This window comes from Zea mays, chromosome 1 (assembly GCF_902167145.1).
Source record: "Zea mays cultivar B73 chromosome 1, Zm-B73-REFERENCE-NAM-5.0, whole genome shotgun sequence".
NCBI lineage: Eukaryota > Viridiplantae > Streptophyta > Magnoliopsida > Poales > Poaceae > Zea > Zea mays.
In genome coordinates, this window is record NC_050096.1 from 193,579,164 (window position 1) to 193,598,950 (window position 19,787).

A 19,787-nucleotide genomic window follows, 5' to 3' on the forward strand; every position below is an offset into this window, starting at 1 on the left:
CAATGAAGCTAGAAGAACAGTAGTAGCTTGTGCATTTTTATGAATTTGCTCATTAATGAACATGGGACTATCCGTACTATCAAAGTGCATTCCACTCTCTACAATCTCCCATATACTAGGATGGAGAGAGAACAAGTGACTACGCATTTTGTGACTCCAAAATCCGTAGTCCTCTCCATCAAAATGAGGAGGTTTACCAAGTGGAATAGATAATAAATGAGCATTTGTACTTTGAGGAATACGAGAGTAATCAAAAGAAAAGTTTGAATTGACCGTTTTCTTTTTCTCGTAGTCGTCGTCGTCCTTTTGGGAAGAGGAAGATTCGTCGCTGTCGTAGTAGACTATCTCCTTGATGCGCCTTGTCTTCTTCTTCTTCCCATCTTTGCGTCTGTGGCCCGAGCCCGAGTCTGTAGGCTTGTCATCCTTTGGCTCGTTGACGAAGGACTCCTTCTCCTTGTCGTTGATCACGATTCCCTTCCCCTTAGGATCCATCTCTTCGGGTGGTTAGTCCCTTTCTTGAAGAGAACGGCTCTGATACCAATTGAGAGCACCTAGAGGGGGGGGTGAATAGGTGATCCTGTAAAACTTGATTAAGTGTTAGCACAATAATGCCAAGTGGCTAGAGAGGAGTCTCAACAAAACACAATAACCACAAGAGATCAATCACAGAGATGGCACAGTGGTTTATCCCATGGTTCGGCCAAGACCAACACTTGCCTACTCCACGTTGTGGCGTCCCAATGGACGAGGGTTGCAATCAGCCCCTCTCAAGCGGTCCAAAGACCCACTTGAATACCACGGTGTTTTGCTTGCTTTACTATATCCCGTTTGCGAGGAATCTCCACACTTTGGAGCCTCTCGCCCTTACACTTAGATGATCACAAAGAAGCACGGAGTAAGGGAGGGATAAGCAACACACTCAAGACAAGAAATCACAGCAACACCACGCACACAAATCGCAACAAGAGCTCACAACACAACTCAATGAGTTCACAACTCAACTAGAGCTCTAATTGTTATCGCAAAGAGTCAAAGGCGCGGAATTGATGTCTTAGTGCTTAGGAATGCTTTGAGAATGCTTGATTGCATCCTCCATGCTCCTAGGGGTCCCTTTTATAGCCCCAAGGCAGCTAGGAGCCGTTGAGAGCAATCCAGGAAGGCAAATCTTGCCTTCTGTCGCCTGGCGCACCGAACAGTCCGGTGCACACCGGACAATGTCTGGTGCCCGATTTCTTTCCTTAAATGGTGAAGCCGACCGTTGCAGATTTGGGAGCCGTTGGCGCACCGGACATGTCCGGTGCACACCGGACAGTCCTGTGCCCCCTTCTAGCCGTTGGCTCGACCACGTGTCCCGCGCAGATCGCGCGGCCGACCGTTGGCCCGCCCGACCGTTGGCTCACCGAACAGTCCGGTGCACACCGAACAGTCCGGTGAATTATAGCCGTACGTCGCCGGTGAATTCCCGAGAGCGGCCAGTTCGCTCGAGCCAGCCTGGCGCACCAGACACTGTCCGGTGCACCACTGGACAGTCCGGTGCACCCAGACTGAGCAGAGTCTTGGCTGCTCGAGCCAAGACAATTCCAATTCGATTTTTCCTGTTTCCAGCACTTAGACACAATACATTAGTCTCTAAAACAATGTACTAAGTCTGAGAAACATACCTTTATCCTTGATTTGTACTTCATCCACCATTTTATACTTAGGCATTTGTGTTGGACACTAAATCACCAAAACACTTAGAAATGGCCCACGGGCACATTTCCCTTTCAGAAATAAAGGGGATAACGTTTCCCGCTAACCTCATAGTAATGGGTACTCAGGGAATAGATGTCATCCTAGGGATGAATTGGCTAGATAAGTATTAGACAGTTATCAGTTGTGATAAGAGGACAATCAAGTTGGTGTCCCCACTAGGAGAGGAAGTGGTGACCGAGTTAGTCCCGCCTGAGCCGAAGAAAGGAAGTTGTTATCAGATGGCTGTTGATAGCAGTGAAGCAGACCCAATTGAGAGTATCAAGGTTGTGTCCGAGTTCTCGGATGTGTTTCCAAAGGACTTACCGGGTATGCCACTAGAGCGGAAGGTTGAGTTTGCCATAGAGCTTCTTCCTGGAACCGCCCCCATCTTTAAGAGAGCTTACAGAATATCCGGACCAGAGTTGGTTGAACTTAAGAAGCAGATTGATGAGCTGTCAGAGAAAGGTTACATTCGGCCAAGCACCTCGCCTTGGGCCGCCCCTGTCCTATTTGTGGAAAAGAAAGATGGCACCAAAAGGATGTGTATCGATTATCGAGCTCTGAATGAGGTCACCATCAAGAACAAATACCCTTTGCCCAGAATAGAAGATCTGTTCGACCAGTTGAGAGGAGCCAGTGTGTTCTCCAAGATTGATCTGAGGTCAGGTTATCATCAGCTCAGAATCCGACCTTCGGACATTCCGAAGACGGCATTCATTACCAAGTATGGTTTGTATGAGTTCACCGTGATGTCTTTTGGTTTGACCAATGCGCCAGCCTTCTTCATGAACTTGATGAACAGTGTATTCATGGACTATCTCGATAAGTTTGTGGTGGTATTCATTGATGACATTCTGATATACTCTCAAAGCGAGGAAGAGCATGTAGATCATTTGAGGATGGTATTGCAGAGATTGCGAGAGCACCAGCTGTATGCAAAATTGAGCAAGTGTGAGTTCTGGATCAGTGAAGTCCTGTTCTTGGGTCACATAATCAACAAAGAAGGATTGGTTGTGGATCCGAAGAAAGTGGCAGACATTCTGAACTGGAAAGCGCCAATAGATGCTCGAGGAATCAAGAGCTTCATTGGAATGGCCGAATATTATCGGCGATTCATCACTACAAGAAACTGACAAAAGTTCGTGGGGCAAACTAAGAACGTGGGTACCGACGTTCTTATTTGAGTTAAGTTCATGGGTTTGACGAAGAACGTGGGTACCCACGTTTTTAATTTAAGTTCGTGCGGACTGGCTAAAACCGTCGAACTTAAGGTATTAGAAACGTGGGTACCCACGTTTTTAATTTAAGTTCGTGGGCCAGCAGGAAACCGTCAAACTTAACTAAAAAACCAAAACCCCTAACCCGCGGACACCGTCTCTCACACGCTCTCATCCCCTCCACGCCGCCGCCGCCAAACTCAGACTCGCAAGCCACGCCGCTGGACCTCCGGACCTGCACCGCTAGACCGCTGTTGTACTTCACCTTCGGCGAGGTGGACCTCCGCCACATATCGCTCCCGTCCTTGCCCGTCTCCGGCCCGTCCCCCTTCCGCGCGGCTGCCGTGGCGGCGCCCATCCCCGGCGTCCAGATCCTTCCTCCGCAGCCGTCAGCCGCCTCTCGCTCCCGTCCTTGCCCGTCTCCGGTCTGTCCCCCTTCCGCGCGGCTGCCGTGGTGACGCCCATCGCCGGTGTCCAGATCCTTCCTCCGCAGCCGTCAGCCTCCTCTCGCCCCTGGCAGTAGCACGCCGCCCAGCCCACACCCACCCACCTCCGCCTAGCCCACACCCGCCCACCTCCGAACCCCACAGCTCCCCCATGCGTATGTCGGTATGCCCACACCACGGTGTCCCACGGCCGACCAGCGCCATGCGCATCTGCCACTACGTCGCGCACCTCCTCTCCTCCACCACTGTCGCCCCCCTCCTCGCCGCCATGACCGTCCGTCGTGTCCTGGCTCTACACCGACGACTACTGCGCCTTATGCGAGCTCAGCCGCCTGGCCCTGTAGTTAACTCGATCGATCCCCTTCTCGCTTTTACTTCTTCAGGGTGAGGGCATGCTGCATCCGGTCCTTGAGCCGAACCTTGCTGGCGGCGGTGGTGAACGACGCGCAGTCACAGTCGTGGGGCGGAGCTGCCACCAGCTTCGAAGTCTACAACTCCAGAATCTATTCTTTCAGTTTGATATTTATTGTTGTTATTGCTCAGTTTTGGTTACACAAGTCTGTGTTCCTGCAGGTTCTGGATCCTGAAGGAGGAAGCGGGTCCTAAGGGAGGAAGCAGAGCAATTGGAGCTCGAACTGGAGATGCGTAGAGAGTTAAGGGAGTAGATGTTGCAACTCTTGTGGCCTACGCTCGAGCTGTAGCTAGATTAGTGGCTGGATCTAGCTGACAATCAGCTCACTGGATCTATCCCGGTCTCCACAGCAACAACGCCGGGGCTCGACCAACTTACCCACACGAAGCACTTGTAAGTCAATGTCAATCTTGGTTTGTGCTTTTCGTATCAACATATTTGTTACTGGACATGATGATCATTTCAAAATTCAAAACTACCACTTCGTTAAAACATTCAATGCATTGTAGGAACAATTGTAGTTAAGGAGTTCAAGGGAGACTGTATTCTTGCAGAGTTTGTACCATGTTGTAATCTTTATAACTTTATTTGGCTCACGGGTATGTGCTACACCTGCTGTACTTTTAAATATCTTCCTTAGGTATGCTCATCTGAACTTCAGGTCACCATGGCCCCATATCCTTGTATATGGTGCTTATTTAATTGTTTCTTCTCAGGGTCTCATATCTGTGGTGGAAACATAATTGCATGTCCACAGGTGTTTCTGGAAGATTTCTCTTCCAGGATATGGATCACTTACCGGAAAGGTTAGTCTTTGCAGGACTATGTGTGTGGTGGAAACATAATTGCATGTCCACAGGTGGCTAGATATTGACATGTTAATTGTCCCAGACTTTGATGCAATATCTGATTCCAAGCTAACTAGTGATGTGAACTGGGGATGCATGGTTAGAAGCAGTCAAATGCTGGTTGCTCAGGTAAACTCTGTCCCTTTCAAAGTGTCCCTTTATTGACCAAGGATGGCCACTGAAGTTGTATAATAAGTTGTAACAAGCACTGGCCTTTGGGCAAAATTTTGCAGGCGCTGATTTTTCACCACCTTGGAAGATCTTGTAGAAAGCCCCCAGAGAAGGTGAGAGAGATATGGCTTGACCATTGCTCTGGTCCTTATTAGAGGTTCACCAATGCAAAGAAAAAATGAGGAATTTCTGCTCAGTTATAGGTGATGGAGCTCTTTAATTCTTAATGTAGGGTTGCTTATAATTACCAAATGTTCATATGCAGCCATACAACCCAGATTATATAGGGGTCTTACACCTATTTGGTGATTCCGAAGCTTGTGCTTTCTCTATTCACAATTTACTTCAAGCTGGAAGGAATTATGGTCTGGCTGCTGGATCATGGTTGGGTCCATATGCTATGTGCCGGGCATGGCAGACCCTTATTCACACAAATAGAGAGCAAGCTGATGCTGTAGATGGGAAGGAAAATTTCCCTATGGCGCTGTATGTGGTTTCGGGTGATGAAGATGGTGAAAGAGGTGGAGCTCCAGTTGTTTACATTGATGTTGCTGCTCAGCTTTGCTCTGATTTCAACAAAGGACCATCTACATGGTCACCTATTCTTTTGTTAGTTCCTCTGGTTCTTGGCCTTGACAAAATTAACCCAAGGTAATTAGCTAAACTTTCATGCTTTGGGGTTGCATAAGGAAGGATACATGCTACGTTATCTGAATTTTGGAGTCATCCTATGTTACGCTTTTCTACCTATACACTACAAAACTTAAGGACAGTAATGTGGCCTGGGACTTATTTTTGCAAAAATGGGCAATGTTGTGATATTTTAGTCGAACATGATAGGTTATTATATAGATAGTTGGTTATTCTTAATATGCAAACCAATTTTAAATTCATGCAGTCATCATGGCAATGAATAAAAATGTCGTATTGATATGTATTTAATTACTACCTGTTTCCTTTCTATCAGGTACATCCCATTACTAAAGGAGACATTTATGTTCCCACAAAGCTTGTGCATTTTAGGTGGAAAACCTGGTACATCAACATACATTGCTGGGGTACAGGATGATAGGGCTCTCTACTAGATCCCCATGAAGTTCAGATGGTAAACCTGCATACATTTTATATTTACTTAGCATGCATATGCATCTATTTCATAAACGTTGTATAGTTTTCTACCTTGTAACTTAAGTTGAGCACCATACTTAAGAAGTATCAAATCGTCAAGTTTCAAGTTTGAACTGAGTTCCATTCTCTTATTCAAAGATAACAGTGGCATGTCTATTCTACAGCAATTCCTGTTCCATAGGCCACTAGAATCTGGTTATTTTTGTTGGAGTGAAGTGCATTGTGAGTTCCTAAAATTCGTTGGTATTTTTGGTTGATCGAAAGTAAGTAGTTGACTGATCATCTTGTTTCCGCTGTTATTGTCAAATCTGAATTTTAGGTCTGCTCATATAAACTATCAGGTAGATATGCCGTCAATAAAATGGATGAGTATTTTTGGTATATACACATGCTTTTACTAGTAGAGGAGTATTTATTTTCATTTGTAGCAGCCAAGGAACTTGTGCATTTCTTATGAATCATGAGAAGACCATGAAGATGCACACAAATTTGCTTGACTTCTGACCAGTAATAATTAGCGAAAGAAAGAAAATCCAGAATGGCGGAGCTTGGTAGCAAGTTCAGCAGGGGCCAGACTAATAAATCAGCTTGATAGCATCCTTGCAACGGTGCCTTGGACTTTGGCGGTTAGAAGAGGTTTATAATTTTATATGATGAAATTATGTGCATCTTCAGTTGTTTTTGCCTCGCTGCTCTGTAAGGACATATAAAATTGGTATTTGTACTTTCTAAGGTTCTCCTTGGAATGGTAGAGTTTTATAGGGAACCTTCAATTTACAAAGGAATCAAGAAAATTTTCTTCCTTTCAATCAGAGCCTAAAACAGAGAAAGAACTGTACATTCATCAGAATCAATTCAGCTTTCGCACTTATTTCTTGTTGCTTGTTCAGTTTGGTTTCTTGAATTGCACTTTGTAAGTTGCTCAATAGCTATTTAGTTACTTATGTCACTTCAGTACATGCCACTTGTCCTCTTTACAGATGTTAACCAAGTTTTCTAATTGTAATTAACATTAATTTGAATCAGGTATTGGCAAATATTAAGTGGCCTGAAACACTCGAGACTGATTTTATCTACAGTGAGAAAACAATCAATTTTCCTATACTGAAATAGTTACTCCTTCCATACCAAATTATAAGTCGTTCTAGCTTTTTTAGGCTCAGTTTTTGTTATGCATCTAGATATACACTATGCCTTGGCCCTTGTCTCATTTTATTTGTTTGTCCTTTGCTTATATGCTATCAAGTCCATGGCTTACCATACCATCTTTCCAAACTATAGGTTATTCAAACTGATATCTGATGAGTTCACAGTACGCATTATTCCAAGAGATGCTCCTCTACTAGAATCTGTTGGACCACAAAAGTGTCTTGCTTTCAGCACAGATGGTGCAAAATTTGCAATTGGGGGAGAGGTATGGTTTTGTATTATATTGATTTCTGAATTTCAAGGTTCAAAATTGTTTTCTTCCCATTTTGTATTTTTTGGCATTCTTATTGTTTGCTTCTTATTTTGTTATACCTGCTATAAGAAGAAAGTTGTCAGCACTCAGCAGTATATTTTAACTGTTTGTACATTTAAAATCCTTCCTCTGTACATCCTATATTTTGAACCACTCTTGCGTTTTAAACCCTTACATGCTATGGACGCTATTTATTCTAAATGTTTCATTTGTTGTCTAGTCCTATTGTTCAATGCAGTGACTTGTCTGATATCAATACTCTTTTTAGCTAAATCTGATACGCGTTGACTTGTTCTTTTGTACCATGGCAGGATGGACATCTCAGAATATTCCATTGGCCAAGCATAAAAGTGCTTTTGGATGAGCCCAAAGCTCATAAATCCTTCCGAGACATGGATATCAGGTCAGAACAGACCTAAAGCATTACTTTTATTTTTTTAATTGCTCACAGAGGAATGCCATAAATATCATCATTACTATAGCTAAATGTTTATGTACAATGGACACACTCAGTTAGCTTGGGTACAAAAGACTTCTGGGGAAGCCTATCTCCACACTCTCAGTTAGCTTGGATGGGAAGTATCTGGCATTGTGAGTGGATGAAATACTTCTGCTAGTGGCAAAGTACTGCAGTTGTACGAGCCCATTTAACATTTCTAGGAACATCTACACCTGCCAATTTTGGGATTAACATGCTTCATACTTCAGCATCTCCTGTGTTTCTTAATTCAAGAGTCTAGCCTATTTTTTCAGTATGATTTTGCTTGCCTCTATCTCTAATTATCTGTCCAACTCAAATATTACATATTGGCCTAGCAGTCGTTGTCTATTAGACCATCAGTTGTACAATATAATGACACTTTAATCTTGTTGGTGAGTGCATTATGTTGCGACTAATGATTGCGAGGAAGTCGCACTAGCTATGATTATCGCCCTATAACTATGTGCTACACAATCTTCGGACTTCCTCGCTTTTAGCATGCTCACATGGATCTGTGTTTCTTTCAGAGGAAGCCACGATGGTGACTTCTGTGCTGTTTCAGAGGAAGCCGCGACATTAAGGCATTTAACATTCTTCTTGACTTCAAATTTGAAGCTAAGGTGAGTTTTTCTTTTCTGTTCTAGAGTTAATAGCTGACTAACATTCTTCTTGACTTCAAATTTGAAGCTAAGGTGAGTTTTTCTTTTCTGTTCTAGAGTTAATAGCTGACTATTTCTGTTAACTGAAAATGTATTTGTCACACAATGCTTATATAAACCACTTGATTAAGTTATATTATGTTAGGACATTTTGGCAGTCCACTAATTATATCTGGTTTGATGTTGTTATAAAGTGATCTCTGCTATCTAATCTATTTTGGTGGCCGTAAAGTTTTGCTTTTGCTTGAAATTTGATCACATTAGTTGAATTTTGTCTATAATCACATCAGATGAGAAATTATACAGCCTTCTTGCTTAAATGTATAGACCACCGTTTAATTTTTTGAACTTTATTTTATCTAACAATTGTCTCTCTACAGGTTGCTGACTTTGGACTTGCAAAGTTCACTACTAATAATAACACCCATGTTTCGACAAGAGTAATGGGCACCTTTGGGTATGTATAAATGCTACCTTATAATTCAAGTTCAAGGTTAGACATTATAGGCAGACATGCTGCTTACCTATTTGGCTGAAAATTTTAAGCATGTGGATGCCATTACCTAATACTGATGCAATTCGGACTAGATCGGAATATGGTTAGTTTCCTTAATGATACAATACCCTATAGATTTTTGTAACCTTGTCATTTGCATCATATTCTCAGCTATTAGGAGAGTTATTCCAACATTCATCTTGTTATGCTAATGCTAGTAATAATTATGGCTTGCTAATACACATCTTCCTGGCTCTAGGTATTTGGCACCTGAGTATGCAGCATCTGGCAAGCTCACAGAAAAATCCGATGTATTTTCTTTCGGAGTCATGCTTCTTGAGCTTATTACTGGGCGACGACCAATTGACACAACCCAAGTGGCACTGCTTGCTATAAGCACATATGTACTTCCATTTGCATGTTGTATAATACTAATACCAATTGCAAAATTATAGTTATTTTTTCTGCCCTTGTTAGTTAATAAACATATTTCTGGTCAATAGGTTGTATTCTTATTCTTGTAACCATGTTAATTAATGTTATGGACTTGTAGTCTTGTATTACCTTCCTATTCTTATTCTTGTAATTGTGTTAATTAATGTTATGGACTTGTAGTCTTGTATTACCTTGTGAATATATTTGTCCCTGCCTGCCATGTGAACGTGCTTAGCCTAGAATTTGTGATATGTACATATATCCATGTGTTTGAAATCTGTATTGTATGTGATATTCTGTGTTGCATGTGATATTACGTGTGTCTAATTTTTCATTTCTCTATTTTTTATTTTTTTTCTGGAAAAGGGTTAAGAACGTGGGTACCCACGTTCTTAACCTTAAGAACGTGGGTACCCACGTTCTTAACCTTAAGAACGTGGGTACCGTCGAACTTAATGTGTAGCCCTCGCCGGCCCACGTAGGACCCATAAGTTCGACGGCCACGTGGCCCCGTCGAACTTAAATATAAGAACGTGGGTGCCGTCGAACTTACGGGAACAAATTCAACGGCCCCCGTCGAACTTAAAAACCCACGTTCTTAATGTTAAGTTCGACGGTACCCACGTTTTTAATGTTAAGTTCGACGGTACCCACGTTCTTAACGTTAAGTTCGTCGGGGCCGTCGAACTTACTTCTCTAAGTTCGTCCAAAAATCGCCGTCGGCTATATTCGTCGGTAAACCCACGTTCTTATGGTAAGTTCGACGGCCTATTACATTAAGTTCGACGGTTTTTCACCCACGTTCTTTAACCAGTTTCCTGTAGTGCATTGAAGGGTTTTCAAAGATTGCGAAACTAATGACAGCGTTGCTAGGCAACAAGGTTGAGTTCAAGTGGACCCCGAAATGTCAAGAGGCCTTTGAAGCGCTGAAAGAGAAGTTGACTACAGTGCCTGTCTTAGTCTTGTCTGATGTGCATAAGCCCTTCTCGGTGTATTGTGATGCTTGCTACACAGGTTTGGGATGTGTGTTGATGCAAGAGGGAAGAGTTGTGGCTTACTCGTCCCGACAGTTGAAGGTTCATGAGAAGAATTACCCAATCCATGATCTAGAGTTGGCAGCAGTGGTTCACGCACTGAAGACATGGAGGGATTATCTGTATGGACAGAAATGTGATGTTTACACAGACCACAAGAGTCTGAAGTACATATTAACTCAGTCAGAGTTGAACATGAGGCAGCGAAGATGGTTAGAGCTGATCAAAGACTATGAGTTGGAGATCCATTACCATCCAAGCAAGGCGAACGTAGTGGCAGATGCTTTGAGCAGAAAGAGTCAAGTCAATCTGATGGTCGCTCGTCCGATGCCTTATGAGTTGGCCAAAGAGTTTGACAGGTTGAGTCTCGGATTTCTGAATAATTCGCGAGGAGTCACAGTTGAGTTGGAACCTACCCTGGAGCGGGAAATCAAAGAAGCACAGAAGAATGATGAGAAGATCAGTGAGATCCGACGACTGATTCTAGATGGCAGAGGCAAACATTTTCGAGAAGATGCAGAAGGTGTGATATGGTTCAAAGACCGCTTGTGCGTTCCCAATGTCCAGTCTATTCGGGAGTTGATTCTCAAGGAAGCTCATGAGACAGCCTATTCGATTCACCCTGGCAGTGAGAAGATGTATCAGGATCTGAAGAAGAAATTCTGGTGGTACGGAATGAAGAGGGAAATCGCAGAGCATATGGTTATGTGTGATAGTTATCGGCGGATCAAGGCAGAGCACCAGAGACTAGCTGGATTGTTGCAACCGTTGCAAATTCCTCAGTGGAAATGGGATGAAATCGGTATGGATTTCATAGTCGGATTGCCTCGCACTCGAGCCGGCTACGATTCCATTTGGGTAGTAGTGGACCGTTTGACCAAGTCAGCCCACTTCATACCTGTCAAGACCAATTACAGCAGTGCAGTATTGGCAGAGTTGTACATGTCTCGGATCGTCTGTCTTCACGGTGTGCCAAAGAAGATAGTGTCAGACAGAGGAACGCAGTTTACCTCTCATTTCTGGCAGCAGTTGCATGAAGCCTTGGGCACACACCTGAATTTCAGTTCAGCGTATCATCCACAGACAGATGGTCAGACCGAAAGGACCAATCAAATTCTTGAAGACATGTTGAGAGCCTGTGCGTTGCAAGATCAGTCCGGATGGGACAAGCGATTGCCTTATGCAGAGTTTTCTTATAACAACAGTTACCAGGCCCGTTTGAAGATGTCACCATTTCAGGCGCTCTATGGGAGGAGTTGTAGAACTCCGTTGCAATGGGATCAGCCTGGAGAAAAGCAAGTGTTCGGGCCAGACATTCTACTTGAAGCTGAAGAGAACATCAAGATGGTCCGAGAGAATCTGAAGATAGCGCAATCAAGACATCAAAGCTATGCAGACACAAGGAGAAGAGAGCTGAGTTTCGAAGTTGGAGAGTTTGTCTATCTGAAAGTGTCACCGATCAGAGGAGTCAGAAGGTTCGGAGTCAAAGGCAAGCTAGCACCCCGCTACATTGGCCCGTATCAGATTCTCGCAAGGCGTGGAGAAGTGGCCTACCAGCTCAGTCTGCCAGAGAATTTGTCTGCTGTGCATGATGTCTTCCATGTGTCTCAGTTGAAGAAGTGCTTGCGTGTGCTGGAAGAGCAGTTGTCAGTGGAAGGTCTCGAAGTCCAGGAGGACTTGACCTACACAGAGAAACCAGTGCAAATCCTTGAGACGGCAGATAGAGTCACCCGAAGAAAGACCATCAGAATGTGCAAAGTCAGATGGGATCACCACTCTGAGGAAGAAGCAACCTGGGAGCGTGAAGATGATCTGATGGCCAAATACCCTGAGCTCTTTGCTAGCCAACCCTGAATCTCGAGGGCGAGATTCTTTTAAGGGGGATAGGTTTGTAACGCCCTGAATTTGGGGGTAGAAATTTTTCTTCTTTTCTCTCACCAAATTCGGGTGTTACTCTCTTTTCTCTTCCGGATTCGCTCTTTCTTCCCAATTTCAAACCAGTATAGCGCCAAGTGTCCGTGTCATGTATGAACCAAAACCTAAGCGCCATGGGTGTTGCATCATGCCGACGCACATTTCTTTGTCTGATATTGCGTGTTCGTCTCGTTCTGTCTCAGTTTTCGGTTCGCGATTGGAGCCCATGTCGTGCGTCTCGGATTGGGTCGTGCGTGTCGTGGGTTTCGATTCGCGAAGTGGCCCGGCCCAACCCAGCCCGGCCCGGTCCGGTCCGGCCCGCCCCGGCCCCTGGCGCCCCCACCCTCCCACGCAACAACCTCCCTCTCCCTCTTCCACCTCTCTCCCTGTGGTGCCCTAGGGATTGGAGACGGCGATCACCGGAATTTGGACCCCGAGGTGAGCTCCCCTCCCCATCCCTCCTCTCCTCTCTCCCTCTCCCTCCCCTTCCCTTCCCTGCGTGCCCCCCTCTCTCTCCCCTGCGCGCGGTGCTCGCCCACCCCGCCCCGGCCCTTCACGCGGCGGCGCCCGCCCCTGCCCCATCCCGGCGGGGCGGCGGCGCCCGCCCCCACCCCGGCCCGCGGTGGCGCTCGCCCCCCCCCCCCCCCCCCCCGCCCTGGCCCCTCGCGGCGGCGGCGGCCGCCCCCCACCCCGGCCCCCCGGCGTGGCCCGCCCGCCCCTGCCCCCGGCGCGGCCCCTGCCCCCTGCGCGCGGCGTCCCGGCCCTCGGCGTGGCTCGCGTGGCCTCGCGCTTCCCCGTTTACCCCTAGCGTGTTCCCGCGTGCGCAACCCCACGCGCGCGGTGATTATTCTTGTTTTTTTGTTAGTTTCAAACTCCGTTAGTTAGCGTGCTGCGTCGTGCGCTTCGTCGCGCGACGATTCCTTTAGTTTATATTTCTTAAAGTGTTGTGTCGCGTGCTTCGTCGCGCGACGATCTATTTTAATTTCAGGTTGTTTAAGGTGCGATGTCGCGCGACCAGACGCACGATGTTCCACTTTAAACCCAGCTCTGTTGGAGTATGTCGACGTGCGCTTCGTCGCACGATGCTTACCGTCTATTTATAATTAGTGCAAGCGTCTCGTTGGGCGCTTTGTCGTGCAGCGAGTCGTTTACTTGTTAATGCAATCTAAATGTCGTGTCGTACGTCTCGACGTGCGGCCACTCCCTTTCACTCATCTTCAATTGTTTATAATGATTAAATGTGGAACTTGACTTTACTTTATGTCAAACGTAACATCCAAATTAATTCCTTTCCATTAAGCGAGTAGTTTGATTTACAATCTTGTAACGTGATCGTTTCTCGACTGTCTTTTTCTCTTTCTCTCCTAGCCTTAAGTGCGAACCCGCGTGGAACGTCTATTTACTTACTACATTCTATTGTATGGTGTACTGCTCTTTTGTATTAAATATGTGGATGTATGTATGTTTGCGCTCGCATAGAGAACGATTCGGTCGAGGAGCCCGAAGAACTCGCAGGAGAAGCCCCTGAGCAGCAGTCGGTTGGTGGAGGCAAGTGTCCCTTGACCTATCTTTGTCCTATTCATTCTTTAATTCACCTCCCGCATTACACATTTATGCCTAAGGATTGACTAGCTTTGTTATCCATGTCCTTGTTTACCTATTTGGGTTGGATTATTATTGTTTAGCTTTATGCTATTGCTCAACTCTAATCAATGAACATGATGAGATTATCTATGATACGATGTTTTCCCCCTGCTTATTATGATGTTATACTTGTGGCCTTTAAGGGGGCTCGAGTGGTTTCTCGAGTGTCTCTCCGTAAGGACCTGTTCTTTGGATGACCGCCCGGGAAAACAGTGCAACCATGAGGGTGGAATGGGGTGCCCTTAGCTGAATAATTAGAGGATCCGGGGTGTAGTTCGCTTAGCCGTTGTGCCATCAATGGGGCTTGGTGTATGCGGCTCGCTCTGCCAAGTTTGGGTTCGCCCCTTGGGGAGGAGTGCGGTGCATTTAGGAAACCTAACGGGCGGCTACAGCCCCGGGGAATCTTTGTAAAGGATACGTAGTGATGCCCTGTTGGGTCACCTTGGTAGTGATCAATGGAGAGTCATGATCTCCGGGCAGAAAGGGAATCACGGCTTGTGGGTAAAGTGCACAACCTCTGCAGAGTGTTTGAAAACTGATATATCAGCCGTGCTCGCGGTTATGAGCGGCCAAGGGAGCTCCAGTGATTAGTGGTACTTGATCAGAGACCTTTTGGTTTACAGGTGGCAATGAGATTGATGGTTCTGGTTATGACTATGGTGCTGGTAAGTGGTATTCTTTCCGTTTGGAAAGGGTACATCGGGCTAATAACTTGGGTTAATGTTAAAACCTGGCTTTCTACTAGTAAATAATAATCTGACCAACTAAAAGCAACTTCTTGACTTACCCCCACATAAAGCTAGTCCACTACAGCCAAACAAGATACTTGCTGAGTATGTTGATGTGTACTCACCCTTGCTCTACACACCAAACCCCCCCATCCCCAGGTTGTCAGCATTGCAACCACTACTCAGGAGAAGATGAAGCCGTGGAAGGAGACTTCCAGGAGTTCCAAGACTACGACGAGTTCTAGGCGTGGGTTAGCGGCAACCCCCAGTCGGCTGCCTGTGAAGGCCGCGTTTATCTACGTTTCTTTTCCGCACTTTGATTTATTGTAAGGACTATGTGGATGTCTCAGACATATGATGTAATCGACTATTATTTCCCTTTTTAATACTATTTGAGCACTGTGTGATGATGTCCATGATTATGTAACAGCTGTGTATGTGAATTGCTGATCCTGGTACGTACATGGTTTGCATTTGGTTTGCCTTCTAGAACCGGGTGTGACAGTATCAATCGGAGCTCTAGGGTTTGCTCGTCGGATTTGGCCTCCGCGGCCGTGCCGCCTCATGCCGGGTCGTATGCAACAGGCGAACCCTGGGGCTCTCCGTGGAGAAGGTGCCAGGCACGCCAGGTAAAACGCCGTACTGAGTTTGCAGTCCGGGATATAGTGCGTTCTCTGATCCGATGGTGGGGAAACAGAGAGCGATGACTGTCGCCGCTGGTGCGGAGCTCTGCTGCGCTCAGCTATCAGCGGTGGAAGACGACCGATGGACCGTTAGATCTTGGTGCACGGCTCTGATCGAGTCTAGACGTAAGTTGACGGGCCGTTGATCCCATAGCAAACGACTAGGATTAGATCTAGACGAAATAAATCCTGAGCGACGGATTAGATATGGGTGGCCACGATTTGATTTGGCGTACCCTTTCGTCTCAATGAATCGTGGTCGTGTGTCGTGGATCGGATGGATCCAGGGGGATCTCGACTTCTTTAAATCCCTACCCTTGATTTTAGATCCAAGGGTTCCTGCTGCGTACCGATTCGGGAGCGTAAGATTCTAATCCGAGCCATGTGTTGCCGATCGGACGACTCAGATCTATTGATACCCCTTCACCGAGCAAGACTTGCAAAAGAGACCTTATACTTTTACCAAATATACCCGCCATCCCTCCATTATAGGAAGACTTAACAGTTAGGCCCATAACTTTATGCAGAGCCCCCTAGGCTTTGTTCAAATAGTGTCCATAGCCCAGCAGCCATGAGAAATTTAGAATTTATTTAGAAAAATGGTTTTTAATACAAAAATAAATCCATAAAACTTATTTAATTCATAACTAATTCATTTTAGTTCTTTTTTAATCCATTCCAGTTGCAATAATCTTGTATTAATATTGTCTATCAACTAGTAACACTTTTTAGCCATGAAACTAGAATTAAAATGGATCATTAGGATTAATCTATTCTATGCACTAAATAATTTCAGAAATTCATAACTTAATAACCGTAGCTCCGAATTCAGTGATTCTTATTCCTAAGATCTTGTTACGCAGCGTAGATTATTATTACACAATTTATTCTCATGTTTGATGTGATGTTAATTTTGCCTATACATGTTTGTCTGTATTGCTACGACTAGCAGTGAGGTCACGAGATTCTGAAGATCATCCTGGTACCTGGAATCTCAAGTCCTAGGCAAGTTGTGCCCTTGATCACTTCTTTTTACCCAGTCATGTTCTGATTAATCATAATGATCTGCATAGGTTAATTTTGATGGGACCCAATAGGTTACCCCATTTGACTATCTTTATACCTTGATTACCACTGGACTTTTTGGGTAGTACTTGCTATTGCTTTATGTGGTTTTGGGTATAGAGATACACTATTCATGATTACACTTTTTATTATCTGTTTATTATTACTGTTCATGATAAGATCATTATGTTAATTGGAACATGGAGAACCACCCGGGAAAACAGTGCTACCACAAGGGTTTATGGACGCCCTTGGCTGATTAACTAGGAAAGCTAGTGGGTGATTACCTTACCCGAAAGGGGCAAGGGCAGTAGGGGAGTGGTCAGTGTAGGGAGGTCCTTGGTTGATTTTGCTGCGATGGCGGTCAGTCGAGGGACTCCTGCACTGGAGCTTCCTATAAACTGTAGCGGGTTTTCTGAAGCTAGTGGAACTTTGTAAAGGCCTCGTAGTGTTACCCTGCCTCGCCTCCTCGGTAGAGGTGTATGGGATTGGCCGTCTCTTGGCAGATGGGTAACATGACTTGTGGGTAAAGATGCGCAACCTCTGCAGAGTGTAAAATTGGTATACTAGCCGTGCTCACGGTCATGAGCAGCTCGGACACTCACATGATTAATTTATGGAACTTAAACTCAATTTGTCATATGCATTGCATCACAGGTGAGGTTGTTACTTTTGTTCTACTACTTAATTGGGTTGGTATTTACTTATACTTAGTAATTGCTAATAAAATTTTGACCAATTTTAAAAGCAATGCTCAGCTCTAACCATCCTCTTTGGTAAGCCTTACACTTCACGTGAGCTCCCACCTTTGGTGAGTTCATGCACATTATTCCCCACAACTTGTTGAGCGATGAACGTATGTGAGCTCACTCTTGCTGTCTCACACCCCCCACAGGTCAAGAACAGGTACCGCAGGATGAGGTGCATGGAGGATGTTGCGATGTGTTTGTGAGAGGTCTAGGCCGTCGTCTCCCAGTCAACTTTGGGTTGCTGGACCGTTGTCTCCTTATAATGTAATTATTTATTTATTTTGTACATAACTCTTATTATGTAGTAAAGATGTGACATTCGATCATGTGCCATGATTCATCATATGTGTGAGACTTGGTCCCAGCACACCTGGTGATTATGTTCGCGCCCGGGTCTTGGTGCCCCGAAACCCGGGTGTGACAAAAGCGAAGGTTGTTAGACCACATTTGGCCCAGACAAGATCGTGAAAAATATAAGAATATGTTATTTTGAGTTTAAGAAAGATATCTCAAGATTGATAAGATCATTAGTAATTTTGGGTTTAAGAAAAGTGGAGAACAATTGCATTTAAGCAATTTTTAAGAATGTGAGATTCATTTTCCTTGTACTATATGTGGATGGTATTCTATTAGCAAGCAACGATAAGCATTTGCCACCATAAACTAAGAGGTTTTTATCCTCACTTTTCAATATGAAAGATCTCGATAAGGTATCTTGTGTCTTGAGAATTGAGATTCACCGAGATAAAAAGAGAGAGAGAGAGTATTAGCTCTAACACTAAAGGCATACATATAAAACATTCTTAAAAATCAACCATATGTTCGTGTAACCACACCTGCTATAGTAGTCAAAGGCAACAAGTTGGAGAGTGATCACGACCCTAGGAACCAATATGAGATTGACCAAATGGAATCGATTTTGTACGCTCCAACCGTTGGAAATGTAATGTATGTTCAAATATGTACTCACCTTGACTTGACGTTCATAGTCGGGATGCCTGAAATATTTTAGAAGAATTTAGGGATAAAACACTATAAAGCTATTGAGAACATTAACGTATAGAAAATCGAGTAGCTTTAAGACCGTAGGATACTTAGATTAATATTATGTAAGATGTGAAAAAATAGAAAATATATTGACACGCGCACAAGGTGAAACTGTTGGAATTGATCTCCACCAGTTATCCCAACGGTGAACTCAACCCTTGACCTTGCACCCTGATCAGGGGCGTCCAGACCAAGACGAGGTTGGTGGACCCCTGTTGCGCAGCCTATAAATAGAGAGGTAGAGGTTGACGGCTTAGTATGAGGTTCGCAGACATCGTCTTCAGTTTCCCACCTCAAACCCTAGATCGATCTAGAGGGGAGGCCGTTAGCAACGAGAAATCATTATGCACTCAATGAGTTTAAGGAAAATATAAAGTTACAGACGAACATAAAGATAAGAATGATATGCAATTGTGGCTTGCAAAAGTACTAATGATAATGGACTATGTTGAGTTCTTGAAGTGAGATGAGGAAAGAGTAATCCCATACAAATTTAGAAATAACTTCATTTTGCATGATGTAATCATGTGGATGAAGAAAGTAACCAAAGTTCCTCATTCACAGTAGTTTTGAATGGTTTTCAAAATTGTGGCAGAAAAGTTCATGCCACATTTCATGGGGGAGATATGTGAGATCAATTAAGAAAGATACTCCCCTATACTTCAGATAATGAGATGCATAGGCAAAGTGATCTATAAAAGATGAATGTGATTGTCGGGGAGTACGACGATCATAATAACGATACCCCTAAAGCAAAAAGAAATAGTTAAATTCCTAACTGGATATTTTATGGTTCCAATAGGAAGATAGCGTAGTCAACCGATATTTATACTAGCAAAGAATACAGTTTAAAGGCGGTGCTTAAGGCACCATTTGAGTTTAACAAAATAAACCCAACCAAAACTGAGAAAGTTTAAAGATACACTATTTTTATAGAAGATGGAGTAATCTGGGGGAGCATGTATATAGAAACCTAAGACTTGAAGAGAAGTGAAATTATGTTCCTATTTCATTGAATCAAGAACGTCAAATTGCTCAATACATTTTGATGTTGTATGACTGATACAACACATGTTGTTTGTCCCTTAAAGAAAAAATAGACAAGGATCCTATGATACAGGAGACTAAAGAATCATTTGCTTCTTGGCAATAAAGATCAACAACGGTCCCAAATGAAGTGACAATAGCTGATGCCCTGGATGGTCTTAAAGAATAAGAAAATATGGAATTCAAATGGAGGGCAATCCCACCTCACTTGAAGAAGCCATGAAGGCGCTTGCTCATCTAAATAGAAAAAGAATAACTGATTACCAACGATGTTTGGGACTCAAAAATAATTTCTAATAGATCCAAAATAGTAGGCTGTAAAGGGTCTACAAGATGAAATGTGGCTCTAAAGGGAATATGTAAAGATGAAAAGCTCAACTTGAATTG

At 44.3% G+C, this 19,787-nt stretch overlaps 1 protein-coding gene and 1 long non-coding RNA gene across 2 annotated transcripts; both read left to right on the forward strand.

The window, feature by feature from the left end:
- The first annotated feature begins 3,548 nt into the window (after positions 1-3,548).
- LOC103645145 (cysteine protease ATG4B) lies at positions 3,549-5,933 on the forward strand. The gene is made up of 8 exons (XM_020543011.1): positions 3,549-3,671; positions 3,781-3,832; positions 4,319-4,408; positions 4,526-4,615; positions 4,701-4,786; positions 4,891-4,941; positions 5,094-5,479; positions 5,796-5,933. Exons 1-8 carry the CDS (start codon positions 3,549-3,551, stop codon positions 5,911-5,913), a joined length of 996 nt encoding a protein of 331 aa, XP_020398600.1. The 3' UTR covers positions 5,914-5,933.
- A 1,325-nt stretch (positions 5,934-7,258) lies between these two features.
- Positions 7,259-7,767, forward strand: LOC103642157 (uncharacterized). Its single transcript, XR_560683.1, has 2 exons — positions 7,259-7,370; positions 7,730-7,767. It is a non-coding gene; the product is annotated as an uncharacterized lncRNA (long non-coding RNA).
- The last annotated feature ends 12,020 nt before the right edge of the window (positions 7,768-19,787 follow it).

Excerpts from the sequence above, each read along its gene's own strand:
- LOC103645145 (XM_020543011.1), top strand. The coding sequence starts at position 3,549 with ATGCGTATGTCGGTATGCCCACACCACGGTGTCCCACGGCCGACCAGC. Across the intron at positions 4,787-4,890 it reads GTCAAATGCTGGTTGCTCAG|GCGCTGATTTTTCACCACCT; the intron begins GTAAACTCTGTC and ends AAAATTTTGCAG. Across the intron at positions 4,942-5,093 it reads GTAGAAAGCCCCCAGAGAAG|CCATACAACCCAGATTATAT; the intron begins GTGAGAGAGATA and ends GTTCATATGCAG.